The sequence below is a fragment of the Ochotona princeps genome, chromosome 10 (assembly GCF_030435755.1).
Source record: "Ochotona princeps isolate mOchPri1 chromosome 10, mOchPri1.hap1, whole genome shotgun sequence".
In the NCBI taxonomy this organism is placed as follows: domain Eukaryota; kingdom Metazoa; phylum Chordata; class Mammalia; order Lagomorpha; family Ochotonidae; genus Ochotona; species Ochotona princeps.
This window is the reverse complement of record NC_080841.1, coordinates 14,119,693-14,139,885: the sequence shown is the minus strand read 5'-3', so window position 1 is coordinate 14,139,885 and position 20,193 is coordinate 14,119,693. Positions and strand designations below refer to the sequence as shown.

Sequence of the window (20,193 nt, the reverse complement as noted above, 5' to 3'; positions counted from 1 at the left end):
CGCCAATCCTATTCTCAGTGCTTAACGTGTTACTAACCACGGAATTCAGAGGAAACCGTGCAAATGGGAGTTTTGGGTCAGTTAGACGGCGATCCTACGACTTAGCTTGCCCTCATATGCTGCTCCTGTGTGCCTTTGAGGAAAGCCACGACCTGCTGCACTGGAACAACTGGGGGTGTGACGACCAATCAGATGGAACGAGGTTCAGGGTTGCGCCTGGGCCCTTGCTGAGCTTAACCTGCCTTGTATAAGATCGCTAGTCCTGAAGAAAACTTTTTTTTTTAAATGAATAAATCTTATCTTTTTTTTAATTTATTTTATTTTTATTACAAAGTCAGATATACTGAGAGGAGGAGAGATAGAGAGGAAGTGGAGCTGCCGGGATTAGAACCAGCGGCCATATGGGATCAAGGCGAGGACCTTAGCCACCAGGCCACGCTGCCGAGCCCAGAAAACGTCTGATAATTCAACAAGTTCCTAATCACCATAGCGCATGATGCTCTGGCGTACAGTAAATGGGCACTATCGTTAGACCAGAGGCCCGGCGTATCCGCGAAGATCCACTCCTCTCCAGTCGTTTCCTTAAGGAGAAGCTAATGCAGTTGAGTTGGCCTCAAATTCTTTCACAAGGTCCCCAGTAATGTCCCCAATTCAAGTCTCAAGGGTGGAGGTCATCCTGAACGGCTTACTAGGTTTTAATAATAAGGGAAGTCCGGTGGTCAGATGGCCGAGAGGATTAACCGTGTCACAAAGCCTTGCCATCCCCACGCCAGCAGGCAGCAGCCGCGCTTGCGCAGTGGTGCCGGCGCGGCCAAGGGAGGCCGACGCAGTGGGCGTGGCCGGCCCCGCCCCTGCGCCCGCGCAGTCCGGAAGAGCGAGCGGGGACGGCGCCTGCGCAGTCGGGGCACAGGCTGTGGCGGCAGCGGCGATGGAACCCGCGGAGCAGCTGAGCGAGTTAGTGTCAGCCGAGGGCCGGAACCGGAAGGCGGTGCTGTGCCAGCGTTGTGGCTCCCGGGTGCTGCAGCCAGGAACCGCTCTCTTCTCCCGCCGACAGGTAGGGAGGCACGTTGGAGGCGTCCACAGCCGCACGCCCTTCCCTTGGTGGCCGAAGCGGCCGGAGTCTCTTACCGGCTCTGCGATTTCCGGAGACCCCGCCCCGGGATAGGACCCGCCCAGTGGGGCCCCGCCCCCCAGCTCCAGGCCCCGCCTCCCCGGGAGAGCTGGCCGCCGTGGCGTTCCTGGGTTCCAGCCCGGCCCTCCGGTGGCTACCGGGCCCCGGCCAGCGCCACACGCGCCGCGAGGATGTTGGTCCGTGCGCAGGAGGGACCTCTTAGTGCTGCCCTCTCCACTGCCATCACCCCAACTGAGAAAATCGGAAAAAATTTATTTTGCTGTTTTTAGTTTACTCACTGGGAAGTGCAAGATGTCATGTCAGCCATGTTCCTTAGAATTATTTTTCATACCATCTATTTATTGGAAACAGTGGCAGAGATCTTCCATCTGCTGGTGCACTCCCCGGTGGTAGTAATGTCCAGAACTGGGCCAGACCGGTCGGGGTCTCGGCCTGGGTCTGCTACATGGGTGCAGACGCCCAAGCGCTTTGGACCATCCTCTGCTGCTTGCGAGGATTGGCAGGGAGCTGAATTGGAAGCTGAGAGCAGCTGGGAGGGTGTCACCACAGCACTGCTGCTGGCAGTGGGGTATAAAGTTACTTCTGAAAGCATGCAAGTCGTTGCTCTGTTTTGGATGAGATGCAGTGTCCAGTATGAGAGCCAAAAGAACTGCATCGTCTTTGTCCTGGCGAGTAGTGGTGACTTCCTGGGAAGAGGATGAGGAGGCTCCTTCTGTTCTCAGTAAGCTCTCCAAGGTTGGGAGGTCGAGTTCTGGCCAAGTCCGTGGTTACCACGGACCGGAAAGAGTGCCGCTCTTGGAGTTCAAGCAGCACAGAACGGAGCCCTGATCTCATCGAGGCCTGTGGGCTTCAGGTTACTCATTTTGCAAGATGAAGATGAAGGAGAAGATTGGTGTGAAAGCACAAAGTATGGGCCTGGCACAGTAGCCTAGTGGCTACATCCTCACCTTGCACATGCCAGGATCCCATATGGGCACCGGTTTGTATCCCGGCTGCTCCACTTCCCATCCAGCTCCCTGCCTGTGGCCTGGGATGGGCCACAAACCTTGGGACTCCGCACTCATGTGGGAGACCCAGAACAGGCTCCTGGCTCCTGGCTTCGGATTGGCTCAGCTCCAACTATTGCAGCTACTCGGGGAGTGAACTAGTAGATGGAAGATCTTTCTTGCTATCTCTCCTTATCTGCATAAATCTGCCTTTCCAATAAAAATAAATATATCTTTAAAAAAGAAAGCACTTAAGTACTGGTGCAGCACGCCCAACCATCTCCTGGGACACTCCCATCCCGTATTGGTGTATTGGTTCAGGTTCAAGGCCTGCTAAGGCATCCTGGAAGGCAGCAGGTGTATGTAGGCCCAAGTGCTTGTGGGAGACCTGGATGGAGCTCTGGGCTTCTGGCTTAAGTCTTGTCTAGCCCTTGCTGTTGAGGGCAGTTGAGTGAAGCAGCAGGTGGAAATCTCTCTTTTTTCCTATTTGTCTCTCTCTCTGACTTTCAAGTAGGTGAAAAAATCTAGTGGGTGCTGCCAGCATCAAGGATGTGGAGCCAGGAATGCCATCTAGCGTCCTGTGCGGCACAGGGCAGTTGCCCGCAGCGGAGAATCCCCCAGCCCCCAATATCGGCAGCTCCCAAGTAGACAAACCCCAGCCTACAGACTACAAAACATGCACTGCCCTCATCCCAGCTGACCCAAGGGGATCACTGGAGTATTTAGTGATACTTCCTTGTGCCCTGTCCACCTGGGCTGCACTGACATGAGAACTTAGGTGGATTTAGACAGACTGCTAATGAAAGCTGAGAGTCCACAGTGTAAATAGTGGGTTGCCATGGTTCCAGCAGACCAATAAATTTTATTGCACCATTACTGCAGTCTGCATGGTGTGTGATCTGTGTCCTTTTTATGTTGCACGATAGGTTTCAAGTATAGTATTCATTTCCTTGGAGTCAAGCGCTTCTCATAATTTTTTTTTTAATTTGTTATCTACTTGCTAGAGTTACAGAAACAGGAAAAGAAAAAGAGAGAGATTTTTTATGTGTTAGATCACTTCCCAAATGGCCACAGCACCTGGGACTAGATGAAGCCAAGGCCAGGCATTCCATCCTAATCTCCTATGTTGGTGCAGGGGCCCAAGCACTTGGGCCATCTTCTGCTGCTTTCCCAGGTTCATTAGCAGGGAGCTGAATTGGAAGTACAGCAGTTAGGACTTGAACTGGAGCTTGTATGGCATGCTCGGGTCACAGGCTGTTGGTTTCACCCACTGCGTCTCAGCTGGAGTTTGTGGTGGAGGAAATTGCAAGCAAACCCAGGAAAGGCAGGGTGAGGTTTCAGCATTGTGAGAAAGTATGGTCCAGCCTGGCTGGATATCAAGTGTAGAAGAGAGACAAACAGGGCAGTTGGGGCAGGAGATAATCCCCAGAAATGGGACAGGATGGGAGCCCAGCAGGAGAGCTGAGCCAGGTACTTGGAGGATGAGAGGAGCAGCTGGAGCTTGCCCAGATGAGGACTCCCGGGTGCAGAGAGGAGACAGGAGTGGTCATTAGGGAGCTGGAGGCCCCTGGATCCCACTCCGGATGCCGCGGAGAATGTGCAGCAGTCGTGTCCTCAGCAAGAGCATGGTTCCGGTGGAGACAGAGGGCAAGGAGGCATCGCTTGGTGAGCAGGTGCTGAAGGCAGGCCGGACTGCCTGTCCAGCCACCGAACACAAACTCACAGCAGCTGAATCTAGAGCGGAGGGCATTGACCAAGGGCAGCTTCTTTTCCTTTTTCTGATTGAGTTACAAAACAGAAATCTCCTGTCCACTGGTTCACTCCCCCAGATGCCTGGGCCTGGCCGGAGCTGGGTCTGAAAAGGGAGAGTGGGGGAAGGTGGGTGCTGGAGTCCCTCATCTGCTGCCTCCCTCCCAGCTTTTGCTTTCCTTAGGCTGTCAATCCAGTTTGTAAATTGTTTTCAACATTGCTGTGCCAGGCCAGCCTGAGGAGGCGCTTCTGTGAAACCAGGTCACTTTTAGAGTCTGAGAGGCGTGGAAAATGGGTCACAAGGCAGGAGGTCAGTGACGGGACAGCGGCCACGGCGAGGAACTCAGGGCTGGTATCTTCACAGGTGTATTTTGCAATGGTATGGGGCAGCTGTAAGCATGTCCATGACCGCTAGGGAAATAAAGCAGTTGTGTGTGTCTCAGTAGCTGTCTGTGACTGGGAGGGTGCGAGGATCCTTGGGTTTGACACTCCACATTGACAAATGAGAGTCTCCTTTTTGTAATCTGCAGTGAGTTTATTCTTAACACTGGTGAACCTAGACAGCCTGTTTTTTTGTTCTCAACAAATATTTGTGTTTTCTGCCAGTTCTTCCTGAACGAGGTTCTATTTTTCTTTCTAAGATTTATTTATTCTGGGGTCCTGCGCAGTGGCCTAGCAGCTTAAGTCCTCGCCTTGAAAGCGCCTGGATCCCATATGGGCGCCGGTTCTAATCCCAGCAGCTCCACTTCCCATCCAGTTCCCTGCTTGTGGCTGGGAAAGCAGTGGAGGACGGCCCAATGCTTTGGGAACCTGCACCCGTGTGGGAAACCAGGAGGAGGTTCCTGGCTACTGGCTTTGGATCGGCTCAGCACCAGCTGTTGCATTCACTTGGGAAGTGAATCATCGGACAGAAGATCTTCCTCTGTCTCTCCTCCTCTCTGTATATCTAACTTTGCAATAAAAATAAAATAAATCTAAAAAAAATTTATTTCTTTTTATTACAAAGTCAGATTTACAGAGAGAAGAAGAGACACAGAGAAAGATCTTCCAGCCGCTGGCTCACTCCCCAGGTGGCTGCAACAGTCAGAGTTAAGCTGATCCAAAGCCAGGAGCTTCTTCCAGGTCTCCCACTGGGTGCAGGGTCCCAAGACTTTGGGCCGTCCTCAACTGCTTTCCCAGGCCACAAGCAGGGAGCTGGATGGGAAGCAGGGCTGCCAGGATTAGAAATGGCAATCATATGGGATCCCAGCGTGTGCAAGGCACTACACTATCGTGCCAGGCCTGTAAAAACAATTTTTTAAATAGAATCTGAGAGGCCTGCTATGGTAGCTAGAAGCTAAAGTCCTTGCCTTGCATGTGCTGTGATCCCATACAGGCACCAGTTCATATCCTGGCAGCTCCACATCCCATCCAGCTCTCTGCTTGTGGCCTGGGAGGGCAGTCGAGGATGGCCCAAAACTTTGGGACCATCCACCCACGTGGGAGACCCGAAAGAGGCTCCTGGCTCCTGCCTTCGTATTGGCTCAGCATCGGCCATTGCGGCCACTTGGGGAGTGAACCATCGGATGGAAGATCTTCCTCTCTGTCTCTCTTCCTCTCTGTGTATCTGACTTTGTAATAAAATAAATCTTTAAAAAAAATTGTTTTGACTCAGAAAGGCAGATTTGCAGAGAAAAGGGAGGGACAGATTCTTCCACCTTCTTGTTTACTTCCTCAAATGCCTGTAATAACTAGATTTGAGTTGATCTGAGTTCCTCCATGTCTCACATGTGAGTGCAGGGTCCCAAGAACTTAGGCCATCATCTACTGCTTTCCCAAGCCAGAAGCAGGAAGCTGGATTGGTAGTGAAGAAGCCCATATGGGATGTTGGCACTGCCAGCTACAATCCAGATTCTATTGTAAGTGATGCAGAAATAACCCAGGAAAGGCAGCTCCCTGCTTTCAGGAGCTGCATCTCTAGGTAAAGGAGCCGCCTGCCAGGGACACCAACTCCTTCCAGTCATGTCAGAAATGAGTAAAGCAGTGGGTGTGGCCTGAAGTCTTAGAGGTGATGCCTGTGTGCATTATCGTCATTACAGCACTAAGTTCAGCACCGCATGTATGTGTCTGCATGCACTGAGCTATGCACCTGAGCATGTGTGGCTTAGTTGCTAGGTGTATTTCCGTAAAGCCTGGTAAGGGGCAAGCGTACAGTAGGAAGAGCTCGTTGCACTAGCTGGGTTAGAGAAACCCTGCTGATAAGGTAATCTGGGCTGGTTGTGCCCAGAGCTGACGGCAGGAACTGGTGTTGAGGTGCAGCATGTTAAGCTTCCGCTTGCCAACACCAGCAGCCCGTGTTGGCATGCCCGTTGGGTCCTGCTCAGCTTCCCATCAAGCTCCCTGCTTATGTGACTGGGAAGACAGTGGACTATGCTGAGGTGCTGGGGTCCCTGCCGCCCACATGGCCAACCTGGATGGAGTTCCTTGGCTTCTGGATTTGGCCTGACTCAGCCCAGCTGTTGCAGTCATTTGGGGAGGGAACTGGCAGGTGGGAGATGTCTTGGTATCTTTTCTCTCTGTGTGTAACTCTGCCTTTCAAACAAGTCAGTATATTATTTTTAAAAAAAAAAAAGGGCTGAGGGCAAAGCTGACTTACACAGTGTGGTACAGTGCAACGAATGCCTACCAGAGGCGTTAGCCATCGCACCACATGGGCCATGGTGAGGCAGCTGGAAGCCAGGTGACCACATCAGCCAGCTGCTGCCTCTCTTGAGGGACCAGCAGCAACAACAAGCTGGTCTTCTCCTGGACACTTCACTAGCAGGTCCCTTTCCATGGCCCATTCCAAATGGCACAGCAGAGTTGGGGCGGGCAGCAGTAACGGTGCCCGGCCAGCCCATCTCTGTTCTCGCTCTCTCCCCTGCAGCTCTTCCTACCCTCCATGAGGAAGAAGCCAGCGCTGGCTGAGGGCAGTGACCCCGAGGGTGACCTCCTGCAGGAGCACTGGCTGGTCGAGGACATGTTCATGTTTGAGAATGTGGGCTTCACCAACGACGTGGGCAACATCAAGTTCCTGGTCTGCGCGGACTGTGAAATCGGACCAATCGGCTGGCACTGCCTCGATGACAAGAACAGCTTCTATGTGGCCTTGGAGCGGGTTTCCCATGAGTGACGGAGGGGCGGAGACTCAGCTGTGTCCCAGCCGTAAAAGTTGCTGCTCGTGGGAACTGGCAGTGGCCCTGACGTGACGTCTGTTGCCTTCTCTCCTCATGCAGCTGCTGGCCCCACTTCCACACACCAAAGGGTCACCGCCTCCTGGAAGCCTCAGGTGCATGCATCCTGCTGAGTCTGCCGCGTGCCCCTCCCCGCCTCGTCCTTGCAGAGACCCTGTCTCAGCACCACCCAAGTCCCCTGTCCCCCTTTCTGCCTTCGCCCTGCTTGACCTCCCTCCCTCCCTGTTTTGCCTGCTGTACATAAGCATCCTCAGCAACATGTAACCAAAGGTGCTCACGTGCTAGTGGTTAAAACCCCACCTATGTCTATCTCAAGAAAACCCTCGCTGATTGGAAAGGAACTTTGTTGTAAGCCTAACCACCTGTCTACAGTAGTTTATGTTCTGGAACATTCACAGGTGCAGGCGTCTAAGCCTTTCAGGAGGGGCACACCAGGTGACATGCATCAGTGAGGCATGTCTGCAGCGTTTGATCATGCAGAGGTGGCCCTTACCTTTCAGCTTGCTAGGGCGTCCTCTGCAGACTGGCTCTTCTCCCCGCAGCCCGAGCAGGCGCCCTGAGGACCGCCCAGCCCCAGCTGTTTGCCTGTGTCTCCAGGACACAGGTAGGGGTGTGGGATTTGACTAGGCCATGCCAAACTGTAGGTGACTGTGTAAGCTTGTGTCATCTGGTCAGGTACCTTTTTTCTCCTGATCCCAGGAAAGAGGTTCACTAAGGGGGGTACACCATCGTTCACCAAACCCACCAGACTGCATCTCAATTCAGCTGGAATCTCTGGACCACCTGAGAACACAAGTGTGCTGTCAGACCACCACAGCTGCCTAGCCATGGGCGTGCTCTAACCATTGCCCTCAGTTCCACCGCAGCTGGCCTGTCCTCTCGTCTTTCCCACCTCTCAGCAAGGATGTGAGTGAGCAGATTCACAGCCCTCTCAGGTCCACAAGGCTTGAGCTGGAAGGCAGGACTGAGTGCGACCCCGGGCCCTGCTCCCTCCCTTTGCCTGCTTCATCCTCCCTTCGCCCGCAGAGCCTTCCAGGGGCTCCCCACTCCCCTGGGAACAGAGCCTGACCAGTTCTACAGTCCCCCCACCAGCACCCCAGAGCTCCAGTGGAGGAGAGAACTGTGCCTGCCACATGGTAGCCGGGAGCCCATGTTGCTCACAGCTGCAGAACAACATCTCGGGTTGGAGGAACAAACACCAAGTGGATGTCTCTGCGCTCTCCCCTCACCTTCCCCGCCCCCTAACAAACTGAAACGCAAGCTAAGCATTTCTTGGAATCAGGCTCAAACTTTCCTTTTGTAATCACAAAAGTTATACATGTTCATCTTTCCCTTTGTAATCACAAAAGTTATACATGTTCATTGCAGAGAAACTTTAAAGTCAGTATGGAAGTTCACTGCCACATGGGCCGTCCCGAGATGAGCCATGAGGTGCAGCGTGCACTCCTCTGAAGGCTCCAGTGCGTGTGTCTGCAGAAACACGTCCAGTGTGTCCTCGAACACACTGGAAACCCTGCCACTGGTCTCTGTAACTTGTCCGTAATCCCTCAGGCAGGCATCACAGTGTTGCCAATGTTCCTGTGTGCTCCTGCAACTTATTTCACAATCCTTGGCGGCCTCCAGTTTCTTAGCAGACAGCAATGTCCCGTGCAGCCTGGTACCTGAATCTGTACCTTCGTTCCAGTCGGCTCCTAGGGGTGCGGTGCTAGGTAGAGCCCCAGGACTGCCTGTTGAACGGCTTTACCATGTATGACACAGATCATCCCTGGAACTGCACACTTCCCCTCCCCCAGCACTCAATTCTCTGAACCCTTTACTAACACTGGGTATTTATTGTCTTTTTTTTAATGCTTTCCCACTTTAACCAGAAAAAAATATATATATATATATATATATCTTATCTCATTATTTTAATTTTCGTTTTCTTTCTCATGTGATTTTTATATACTTAATTGGTCATTTATACTGAGTTGCTCTTCTGCCTGTCACTTGGATTTAAAAAAAATAAAGGCATCTCGACAGTGGAGAATTGATTCATGTACCTTCAGGAAGAAAGCCAGACCTTGGGGTTTAGGTCAGCTAAAGAACCAGTCACCCAGTGGGTGCTGGAATAGGACGTCGCTGTCCACAGCTCCCATGCAGCAGGCCCTTGGCACAGGAGTGTATATACGTGTGTCTGTGTGCCACAAGTGGCAGAGGGCCCCAGGCTGACCACTCTGAGTGTGCAAACCCACAGTTATTGTCAAGGAGAGTAACCAGTTTTAGCCAAGTCCTAACTCCTTATACAAAACTGACTTGCTATAGTGCAAAAGCTTGTTTGTTTTTTATTGGAAAGTCAGATTTTTACAGAGAGAAAGACAGAAAGATCTTCCATTGCTGATTCACTCCCCAAGTGACTGCAACAGCTGGAACTCAACTGATCCAAAGCCAGGAAATTCTTCTAGATTTCCTAGTTCGGTACGGGATCCCAAGACTTTGGGCCATCCTCAACTGCTTCCCCAGGCCAGAGGCAGGGAGCTGGATGGGAAGTGGAGCAGCTGGTACACAACCTGGTGTCCATATGGGATCCCAGCACATGCAGGGAGAGGATTTAGCCACTAGGTCACCATTCTTGGCCCAAGATAGACGGTGCTGTGCTGCCTTCTCATACATCAGTCACTGAGCTGTGGGTAGGCTGTTCAGGTAATGTAACAAATGGATACTTCTGGGCCCAGTGCAGTGGCCTAGCAGCTAAAGTCCTTGCCTTGAAAGGGCTGGGATCCCATATGGGCACCTGTTCTAATCCTGGGAGCTCCACTTCCCATCCAGCTTCCTACTTGTGGCCTGGGAAAGCAGTCAAGGACGGCCCAAAGCCTTGGGACCCTGTACCTGTGTGGGAGACCTGAAAGAAGTTCCTGGCTCCTGGCTTTGGATCAGCGCAGCACCGGCTGTTGCACTCACTTGGGGAGTGAATCACTGAACAGAAGATCTTCCTCTCTGTCTTTCCTCCTCTCTGTATATGTGACTTTGCAATAAAAATAAAATCTTAAAAAATGGGTACTTCTGCTCCTCAGATATGGGGAGAGACAGGTAAGGGGTGGTAATTGGGAACAAATTGCAAGGCTGACTAAATATGTCAATAATGTGTGGCCTTGCACCATGAACTAATGGGTAACATGTAGATGCTGATTTGAGTCCCAGCTGCTCCTCTTCCAGTCTACCTCCCTGCTTATGGCCTGGAAAATCAGAGGAAGATGGCTATGGTCCTTGGACCCCTACACCCACAGAGACTTTAGCCACTGGTAATACATGTCCAGTATCTCCTAAACCTACACACTTTTAAAACCTAAATTCATGCGGCCAGCATGGTGGTCTATCTGGCTAATCCTTCTGCAATACCAGAATTCTATCTGAGTGCCAGTTTTCATCCTGGCTGCTCCACTTCCAGTCTGGTTTCCTGCATGTGGCCTGAGAAAGAGCAGATGTTGGCTCAAGTCCTTGGGCATCTGTGCGCATGTGGGAGACCTGGAAGTAGATCTGGCTCTTGGCTCAGCTCTGGCCATTGTGGCCACTTGGGGAGTGAGCCAGCAGATGATTCATTCTCTGTTTCTCTCTAACTCTGATTTTCATGTAAAAATAAATAAAAAATAAAATTAGTTTCAATTAAAAGTAAAAAGAAAAAACTAAACCTATCACCCTATCTCAATTCTCAGGATGAAAATGGAGTTAGAAGTTAGAACAAATTATTTCTGAGGCAGAAACAGTTGAAACTTAGACTATGAACATACCTTTTGTTTTTTCCAATACCATTTGACAAAGACAGTGAAGACAGATGTATAGGATCATGGCCATGACGACGAGGGTAAGTCTTCAGAGAACAAGGAATAAAGGTACTAATTTCATTGGTGCCAACCTTGTGGTTGTTACCAAGGTCTTCTTGAATTTGGAAAATTAAATTCCTGGACTGTGTGTCTTAAGTGTTAGACTTCAGAGGTAAGTGTGGGAAATGTCCTGGATTTACTTGAAGAGGACTGAAACAATGTTACATATGCCATCGAAACAATTTATTTATGAAGAGTTTATAAACTATGTATACCCAAAGCATAAGAACAATGTTACAAATGAATAGTTTGTAAACTGGATAGCCAAAACATTGCTCCATATGCTTAAATTCCATATGCAAGCAGTGTTACATATGCGTATCTTTCAAGCTCTGTGTAGCCAAAGCATACTGTTATAATAAATTATTCTAATTTTGGATGCCAGAAACAAGTCCTGTGCTGCAATTAAAGCAGTGTTTATCCAAGAGCCAAACCTGGTGTTGTCAAACAGTGTATTTCAGATTGGGGACCTGGATGAAGTGTGACCACGTAATGAGGTGGGCAGAGCCAGTGAGGATATAGGATGTGGACTACGAACTCTCATAGCCCCACAGGACCAACAGGAGACCATGTATGGAGGCTGGCACCATGGTGTAGTAGGCTAAGCCTCAGCTTAGGGGCACCAGCATCCCATATGGGGGCCAATTCATGTACTGGCTGCTCCACTTTACATCCACTCCCTGATTATGGCCTGGAAAAGTAGTGAAGGATGATTCAAGTCCTTACACACGCCGCCGGGCCCAAGAGAACTCATTTTTTTTAATTTATTTTTAGTGGATGGGACCTGGCGGCGTGGCCTATTGGCTGAAGTCCTCGCCTTGGGCGTGCTGGGATCCCACATGGGCGCCGGTTCTAATACCAGCAGCTCCACTTCCCATCCAGCTCCCTGCTTGTGGCCTGGGAAAGCAGTCGAGGATGGCCCAAAGCCTCGGGACACCCGTGTGGGAGACCTGGAGGAAGTTCCTGGCTCCTGGCTTCGGATCGGCACAGCACTGGCCGTTGCGGCTCACTTGGGGAGTGAATCCTCGGACGAAAGATCTTCCTCTCTGTCTCTTCTCCTCTCTGTGTATCTGACTTTGTAATAAAAAATAAAATAAATCTTTAATAAAAAATATTTTTAGTGGATGGAAAGTCAGATTTAGACTGAAGGAGAAATAGATCTTCCATCCATTGGTTCACTCCCCAAGTAGCCGCAATATCCAGAGCTGGGCTGATCTGAAACCAGGAGCCAGGAGCCTCTTCAGGTCTCACACATGGGTGCAGAGTCCCAAGGCTTTGAAGTGGAGCAGTCAAGATATAAACCAGCATCCATATGGGCTCCTGGACATGCAAGGGTAGGACTTCAGCCACTAGGCTACTGTGCCTGGCCCTACACCCACTTCTTCCTTGGATCCAGAAGAAAGTTCTGGCTCCTGGCTTCAGGTCAATTGAGCTTCGGTCATTGTGGCCATTTGGAGAGTGAACCAACAGCTAGAAGATCCTCTCTCTCCTCTCTGTGAATTCTGCCTTTCAAATAAAAATAAATCTTTAAAAACAAAGACTGTGAGGGCCTGGCGGCGTGGCCTAGCGGCTAAAGTCCTCGCCTTGAAAGCCCCAGGATCCCATATGGCCGCCGGTTCTAATCCCGGCAGCTCCACTTCCCGTCCAGCTCCCTGCTTGTGGCCTGGGAAGCAGTCGAGGACGGCCCAACGCATTGGGACACTGCACCCGCATGGGAGACCCGTAAGAGTTTCCAGGTTCCCAGCTTCGGATCGGCCCATTGCGGCTCACTTGGGGAGTGAATCATCGGACGGAAGGTCTTCCTCTCTGTCTCTCCTCCTCTGTGTATATCCGGCTGTAATAAAATGAATAAATCTTAAAAAAAAAAAAAGAACAAACACTGTGACTGCTGTGGGTTTATATATTAATCCTGTTTAAACCTGAAGAGGCTGTGGCATGTGATGTGAGGTAGGGATTGGCTCTCTCCTGAGGGTGCCATGCTAACCAGCAACTGCTCCCATTACAGGGATGATCAAGCTCAAGCTAAGACAATGGGAAAAGGGGACTACATGCAGTCACCAGCGCAAGTTGTAACTCGGTCATGTGAGAGCCAGGTGCTGCCTGTAAATTCTGGGCACTGGCCAAAGGATGGAGACTGCAGCGCCAGGCTTCTCTGCCATTTGGGGAGCAGGATAGTCTTGTCCACAAAACCTCTGCCTTTGTCGTCCCTCACCCAGACCACCTGCGGCTGTCAGTTCGGAGCATTGTGTCATTTGCTTGCTGTGTGGTGGAGAAGACTGGGAAAAAAGCACATGCTGCAGAAACACAAAGGCCGCAAAGGATTCTTCTTTTTTTTAATTTATTATTTGTTTAAAGATTTTTTTATTTTAATTGCAAAATCAGACACACAAAGAGGAGGAGAGACAGAGGAAGATCCTCCATCCATTGATTCACTCCCCAAGCGGCCACAATGGCTGGTGCTGAGCCAATCCAAAGCCAGGAGTCCAGAGCTCCTCCTGGTCTCCCATGTGGGTGCAGGGTCCCAAGGCTTTGGACCATCCTCAACTGCTTTCCCAGGCCACAAGCAGGGAGCTGGATGGGAAGCAGGGCTGCTGGGATTAGAACCGGCACCCATATGGGATCCCGGCGTGTGCAAGATGAGGACTAGCGATAGCTAGGCTATCATTGCAGGCCTTTTAATTTATTTTTGTTGGAAAGGGAGATTTACAGAGAGAAGGAGAAACAGAGGAAGGTATTCCAAATGCTGGTTCACTCCCCAGATAGCTACGACAGCCAGAGATGAGCCCATCTGAAGCCAGGAGCTGGATGGAAAGTGGAGCAGCCAGGAGCTGGATGGAAAGTGGAGCAGCCAGGACATGAACTGGCATCCATATGGATGCGAGGATTAACCAATTGAGCCAGCATGCTGGGCCCTCAAATGATTTTTGGTGGCGGTTTGTGGAAAACAAGAACCAACTATGGGACTCCTTGAACTTTGGAAACATTTCTTTCCTAAAGAGTAGATAGGAACCAGGATGTTCAGCATCACTCCCGAGCCTCAGTCATGGGACAGCGTTGCTTCAGGAACTGGAAGTGAAAAGCCATCAGTGGTAGCAGGGGTTAGTCCTTGTGAACTTGGCAGACTTCAGCAGCCTTCCTCCCTCTGCCACTGGCTCCCTCACTTTCTTTTCCTCCTCAGCAGCCCCCCACCCCATCTTTTTAGAGTGAGGTTTTTTGTGTTTTTGTTTTTTGTAAGACTTATATCTGTATAAAGAGGTAATAGGTCTGCAACCATGTGTGTCCTTTTTCCATCTTAAAAAAAAACAAATTTATTTGAAAGGCAAGAGTTAGCAGATGAAGAGAGGCAGAGAGAGGATCTGCCATCTGTTGGCTCATGCCGCTCGTGGCCGCAATGGCCAGGGCTGGGCCAGGCTGAAGGCAGGAGCTCCTTCCAGGTCTCCCATGTGGATGCAGGGGCCCAAGGACCTGGTCCATTCTCTGCTGTTTTTCTAGGTACATAAGCAAGGAGCTGGATTGGAACTAGAACAGCTGGGACTAGAACAGCCCATACAGGATACCGACATCCCAGATAAGAGGGTTAACCTGATATGCTACAATGTGTTCTTACACCTGTTGGGAGAGTCCCTGAATAGCCATCTGATTCATCTGCCCTCCCAGGAGCTGGCCCTCTGAATGCAGTGGGCAGAGGATGGCACAGTGAAGGGCACCCTGACTTCCTCGAGGGCCCAGCAGGACCTGGGTTGGGAGGTACCCATGATGAGCCATATATCCATCACTGGGCAATGTGGGTTACACTAAGCAGAGCACAGCCGCAGATGTCCTAGTCCCTACCTGTGTCGGCCTGCCAGATGAGGTAAGAATTGGCATGTGTGGGCAGCTGTTCCACCCTGGGCAGATAGTATCTGGCAAGGAGGATGCTGCCAGTGACTGTGCCCATTGCCACTACACCCATGGGAAATCTTGTCGACCTGGTGCAAGAGCAGATCCAGACCTGCATCCTGGGCCCCGCCTCCCTAGCCTGGGAAGCAGGGCAGGTGCAGCCTCAGCCTGCCGCTGGCACCTGTCCGGGATCCTCTGGCCTGACTGTGCACTTCGCTCCCTCTAGGGGGAGCTCTGTCACAGACTTGGGGTAGATCTGGCTCAGAAGCCTGAACCGTGTTGTACCCAGGCATCCGTGCTCACCTGTCAACTCCGGCGTCTGTCTTGCTGGCTCCTTGTGTGTCCCGGTCTGGTGGCCTGACCCCTGCTGTCTTTGATCTTTGACTTTTTCCTGCAGCAGCCCAGCTTGCTACTGCCAGTCCCCTGTTCTGGTCTTCCCACCCAGAGTAAGGCTACACCAGCCCCTGGCCAAGGCCCTGAACGCCAGGGCTGAGGCCAACAGGGCGCGAATATTTTGGCCCTGTGACTTGGATTGTTCTGGTAAGAGCAGAGACCGAGGACATGACAGTGAGCAGTGGGATTCCTTGCTCTCCAAGAATGAAAACACAGCACTTTGAACTGCTTCCAGATGCTGTTTAGAATCACCCAGGGCACCTGTGACACCTGCAGGCTCCTGGCTTCCAGTCTGGGAAAGGGCCTGGGGCTCTGTGGGCAGGAGGGCACTGCCACCCACGTGCCTATACTCCTGGGACCAACAGGTGGGCCCAGCCCTCTGACTGCAAGTCCCGTGCCCGGCTCACCCTCAACTTGCCCCGCCTCCCCCCACCATTCCACACACAGCCCTGGCTCTCTTGGTCACCCCAAGCCTTTTACGGGCCTTCTTTCCTCCTTGTGCTGATTGGAGGTACAGCACAAGCAGGCAGAGTCTTGATTAGTTCAGTTGATAGTTGATTAGACAACTTTGGGCCGTCCTTGACTGCTTTCCCATGCCACAGGCAGGGAACTAGAAGTGGAGACAGGAGCCTGTACCAGATCCTGGTGCATACAAGGCAAGGACTTTAGCCACTAACTAGGCTACCGCACAGGGCCTTCACCCCACCCACCCTTACTGGAAAGGCAGAACTACAAAGAGAAGGAGATACGAAGATCTTGCATCTGCTGGTTCACTCCCCAAGAGGCCACAATATCTGGAGCTTCTTCCAGGTCTCCTACATGGGGACAGGGTCCCAAGGACTTGGGCCATCCTCTCTTGCTCTCCCAGGCCACAAGCAGGAAGCTGGATAGGAAGCAGAGCAGCTGGAACAGGAACTGGTGCCTACATGGGACCATAGCTCTTGAAGGGGGAGGGATTAGCTGATTGAGCCTTTGCACCAGGCCCCCTCTACCTGTTTCTCATAAACTGGCAGATGCCAGAGTCAAGGACACCCCCATTCTGGCTGTGGTGAGTCTGGACAGACCCCCAGCTGAGAACATCAAATAGAGCACTTGCGTTTCTTCTCAGACTGACAGCACAGAGGTGCACAGGGGCAGCCTGGTCGCGGTGCAGCAGGCAGTCTGCATGCTGAGCACCCACCCCCATACCCAGCCAGGGTGCCTTTGTTCATGGCACAGCACGTGGGCAAGGGCTGGAGTGGGGGAGTTCCCAGAGGCCAGAGAAGACCTGGTCACCCTGGATTACCAAGACGTGGGCACAGAGTCTGGGGACAGTGAGGGTGATGATGATTTCTGCTAGGGGCCTTAGCACCTGTGATGCCTGGCACCTCACCCCCCATTTTTGCCTGCTTTGTGTCTCCCTCCACTATGCCCCTGACAAATATAGTCAGTGATTCCAGGGAGGGAGACCTCCATGCCAGCAGATTCTCTCAGGCAGCGCGCCTCCCCAGCTTCTTCATGCCTGGCTGACCCAGAGGAGTCGCCCACCCTGCCCAATATCCTGGATCAGCAACTAAGCCAAGTGCTCCACGGCAGGTGCGCCCCCGCATGGCCGCCTCGGAGGAAGAGCGAACCTTTCGGAGGCTTACGTGCAAGCTGCTCTCACTGCCCCTGGGGCACCAACTGCTCCAAGGCCGCGCCCTGAAAAGCCAGGCGCATTGAACCAGGGAGCGTTCCTTGTGGCCAGCAGAGGGCAGTAGAGGCCGGCGTCACGGGCCGGGCGGTGGCAGCCATGTTAGCCAGAGGCAGGCCCAGGGAAGGAGCCACAGCGTTCCTTTCCGGCTGAGTCCCGAGCCTGGGGCTCCGCGCGGGGGAACGTCATTCTTGAGATGCCTTGAAGCGTTTTTCGGGAGGAAATCTTCCCTCCTCAACAAGCGCCTGAGGAAGAAGCTGGGAGCCATTGTTGGGCCATCTGGCCTTGAGAGGTTCTGCCAGGAGCTGAAGGCCCCTCCTCATGCAGATCCCCTCAGTCCGGGGATGTAGCGGGTTCGAGACCACCCTCGGGATAGAGCCCGCCCCTTCCCCTATGGTAGAAGAGTCAGGGTGTATCTCCGCCTGTTGAAAAGGGCAGCGAGGGGCAACCACGAGGCCTGTTGGGGCCAGGGCACCGATTAAGGGAGCAAATGGGGAAGGCTAGTTCCTGGACCCATGTGCCTGGAAGAATCTTTTCCGCACAACCCCGGCTGTGTCCTCCATGTTTGTGCCACTTTTCTTCTTCCTATTCCAGCTGTTGCTTTTCAACAGCTGCTCTCCACTGCTCTGCCTGGCCGGCTCCCAACTTCCTGGCCCCTCGGTACTCAGAATGCTGCGGTTGGAAGGGAATCAGCTACCATAGGAAGATCAAGTGGTTGGAGAATCCAGCTAGCGGAAGGAAGGACCAGGCATGCCCTCGCTCCGCCTCCAACCTGTTCTGCCACTGTCACTGCCCAGAATCTGGTGCGCTGCCTCCCTTGGCCTTTTCCAACCTGTGCCAGGGGGAACCAGGACGACAGTGAGGAAAATACTCCCCGCCCTACAGGGGGTGGGGCTGGACACCTGACTCGGACTCTGCTCAGGATATGATGGTAGCTACAAGAAGTCAGCTGCAAGCTAGGTCATGCATGTGGCTAACACGACAGCCGTCAGGCCTCCTCGCAGGGCTCCCAGGTAAAAATGCCTGTAAGTCATGTTCTCTTGTTAATCCAGTCCCTGTGTGTGTGTGTGTGTGTGTGTGTGTGCAAGCACAAGCACATTTGCAAGATTTCTTTTACTTGAAAGGCAAGTACTTCGAAGTTCCCTCCCCAAGATGACCTCAGTGGCTGCAGATAGGCCAGGCCAAAGCCAAGCGCATGGACCTCTGTTGGAGTCTCACCTGTGGGTAGCAGGGAGCCAAGCTCTCAGGCCATCTTCTACAACCTCCCCAGAGACATTAGCAGGGAGCAGCAGCTGAGACATGAGCCCATGCCTCTGCCAGCCCACGTTTGTGTGTGTGCATTAATTTTTAAAGATTTTTAAAAGATTTATTTATTTTTATTGGAAAGTCAGATATACAGAGAGGAGGAGAGACAGAGAAGAAGATCTCCCATCTGACGGTTCACTCCCCAAGCAGCCACAACAACTGGAGCTGAGCCAGGAGTCCAGAAGCTAGGAGTTCAGAGCTTATGGATCTCCCACGCAGGTTCCCATGTTTGTGTGTTTTAAATCCACAGGAATGACTTTGAATAAATCTGTGCCCACCCTTAGTGCACCACTGCCAAGCCCAAGGCAAGCCAAGTCTCTGGCCAAGTCTTGCCTGGATCCCTTACAAACCCTGACAGGGTGAAGGTCAGGGAGCGAGAGTGTCCTGGGACCTGTGATCTCCAGATAGATGCTTAAGCTCTTAGCAGTGTCTGCCTTGGTGGAGATCAGGCTCGCAGACCTTCCTGGAGTCAGCAGCAGGTGCATGTTAGTCCTGGCCAAAGCAAGGGCTGAGCTTCCCTAGGAAGCCACGCTCATGGGCACCTGGCTGGCATGGCGTCCTTGGAGGGTGACACAGCCAGCCAGCTGGTTTCCCAGGACCAAAGACCAAGGACAGCTAAGACAGGAGCTGCTGCCCAAGAACCCTGCTCTTGCTAGAAGGCTCACAAGAAGGGAGGTGTTTGGTTTCTTGATTAAGAGTCTACTTGGGGGCCCGGCGGCGTGGCCTAGCGGCTTAAGTCCTCACCTTGAACGCACAGGGATCCCATATGGGCGCCGGTTCTAATCCCGGCAGCTCCACTTCCCATCCAGCTCCCTGCTTGTGGCCTGGGAAAGCAGTTGAGGATGGCCCAATGCCTTGGGACACTGCACCCGCGTGGGAGACCCAGAGGAGGTTCCTGGTTCCCGGCTTTGGATCGGCGCGCATCGGCCCGTTGCGGCTCACTTGGGGAGTGAATCATCGGACAGAAGATCTTCCTCTCTGTCTCTCCTCCTCTCTGTATATCTGGCTGTAATAAAATGAATAAATCTTAAAAAAAAAAAAAAAAGAGTCTACCTGGGATACTCATGTCTCATGTTGGAGTGCCTGTGCGTGAGTCCTTGTTCTACTCCCAATTCCAGTTTTCTGCTCATGCACACCCTGGGAGGCAGCAGGTGATGGTTCAAGTAATTGGGTCCCTGTGACCCACATAGGAGACTGGACCAAATTCCAAGCTCTCTTGAGCCTGCCCCAGTCTCTGCTTGTAGAACTCTTGGAAATGAACCATTAGATGGCAGCTCCATCTACTTCTGTTTGAAACCCTTTAAAAATTCAGGGACCAGAACCTTGACATAGTAGGTTAAACTTCTGCTTGTGGTGCTGGCATCCCATATGAGTGCTGGTTTGACTTCTGGTTGCTCCACTTCCCATCCAGCTCCCTGTTAATAATGCATCTGGAAAAGCAGCAGAGGATGATCCAAGTGCTTGGGCCCCTGCGCTCACATGGGAAACGTGGAAGAGGCTCCTGGCTCTTGACTTCAGGTCAGCCGACTCTGGCCATTGCAGCCATTTGGGGAGTGAACCAGTGGATGAGATTGTCATCTCTTTGTCTCTTCTTCTCTCTGCAAATCTACCTTACAAATAAAAATATATATATTTTTTTAAGATTTATTTTTTATTTTTTTTTTTTTTTATTACAAAGTCAGATATACAGAGAGGAGGAGAGACAGAGAGGAAGATCTTCCGTCCGATGTTTCACTCCCCAAGTGATCTCAATGGCTGGTGCTGCGCCAATCCAAAGCCAGGAGCCAGGAACTTCCTCCAGGTCCCCCACACGGGTGCAGGGTCCCAAGGCTTTGGGCCGTCCTCCACTGCTTTCCCAGGCCACAAGCAGGGAGCTGGATGGGAAGTGGGGCTGCCGGGATTAGAACAGGCGCCCATATGGGATCCCTGTGCATTCAAGGCGAAGACTTTAGCTGCTAGGCCATCACGTCGGGCCCCTAACAGGCCCTTTATAAAGATTTTGTTT

The 20,193-nt window shown here is 52.1% G+C and overlaps 1 protein-coding gene across 1 annotated transcript; it reads left to right on the top strand.

Moving 5' to 3' along the window:
- The first annotated feature begins 792 nt into the window (after nucleotides 1–792).
- On the top strand, nucleotides 793–9,108 carry RABIF (RAB interacting factor). Its single transcript, XM_012929825.2, has 2 exons — nucleotides 793–1,054; nucleotides 6,773–9,108. Exons 1-2 carry the CDS (start codon nucleotides 929–931, stop codon nucleotides 7,016–7,018), a joined length of 372 nt encoding a protein of 123 aa, XP_012785279.2. The 5' UTR covers nucleotides 793–928; the 3' UTR covers nucleotides 7,019–9,108.
- The last annotated feature ends 11,085 nt before the right edge of the window (nucleotides 9,109–20,193 follow it).

Bases quoted from the DNA above. Each gene is read 5' to 3' on its own strand.
- RABIF (XM_012929825.2), top strand. From the start codon at position 929: ATGGAACCCGCGGAGCAGCTGAGCGAGTTAGTGTCAGCCGAGGGCCGG. The intron at 1,055-6,772 runs GTAGGGAGGCAC...TCTCCCCTGCAG, and splicing joins CTCTCTTCTCCCGCCGACAG to CTCTTCCTACCCTCCATGAG.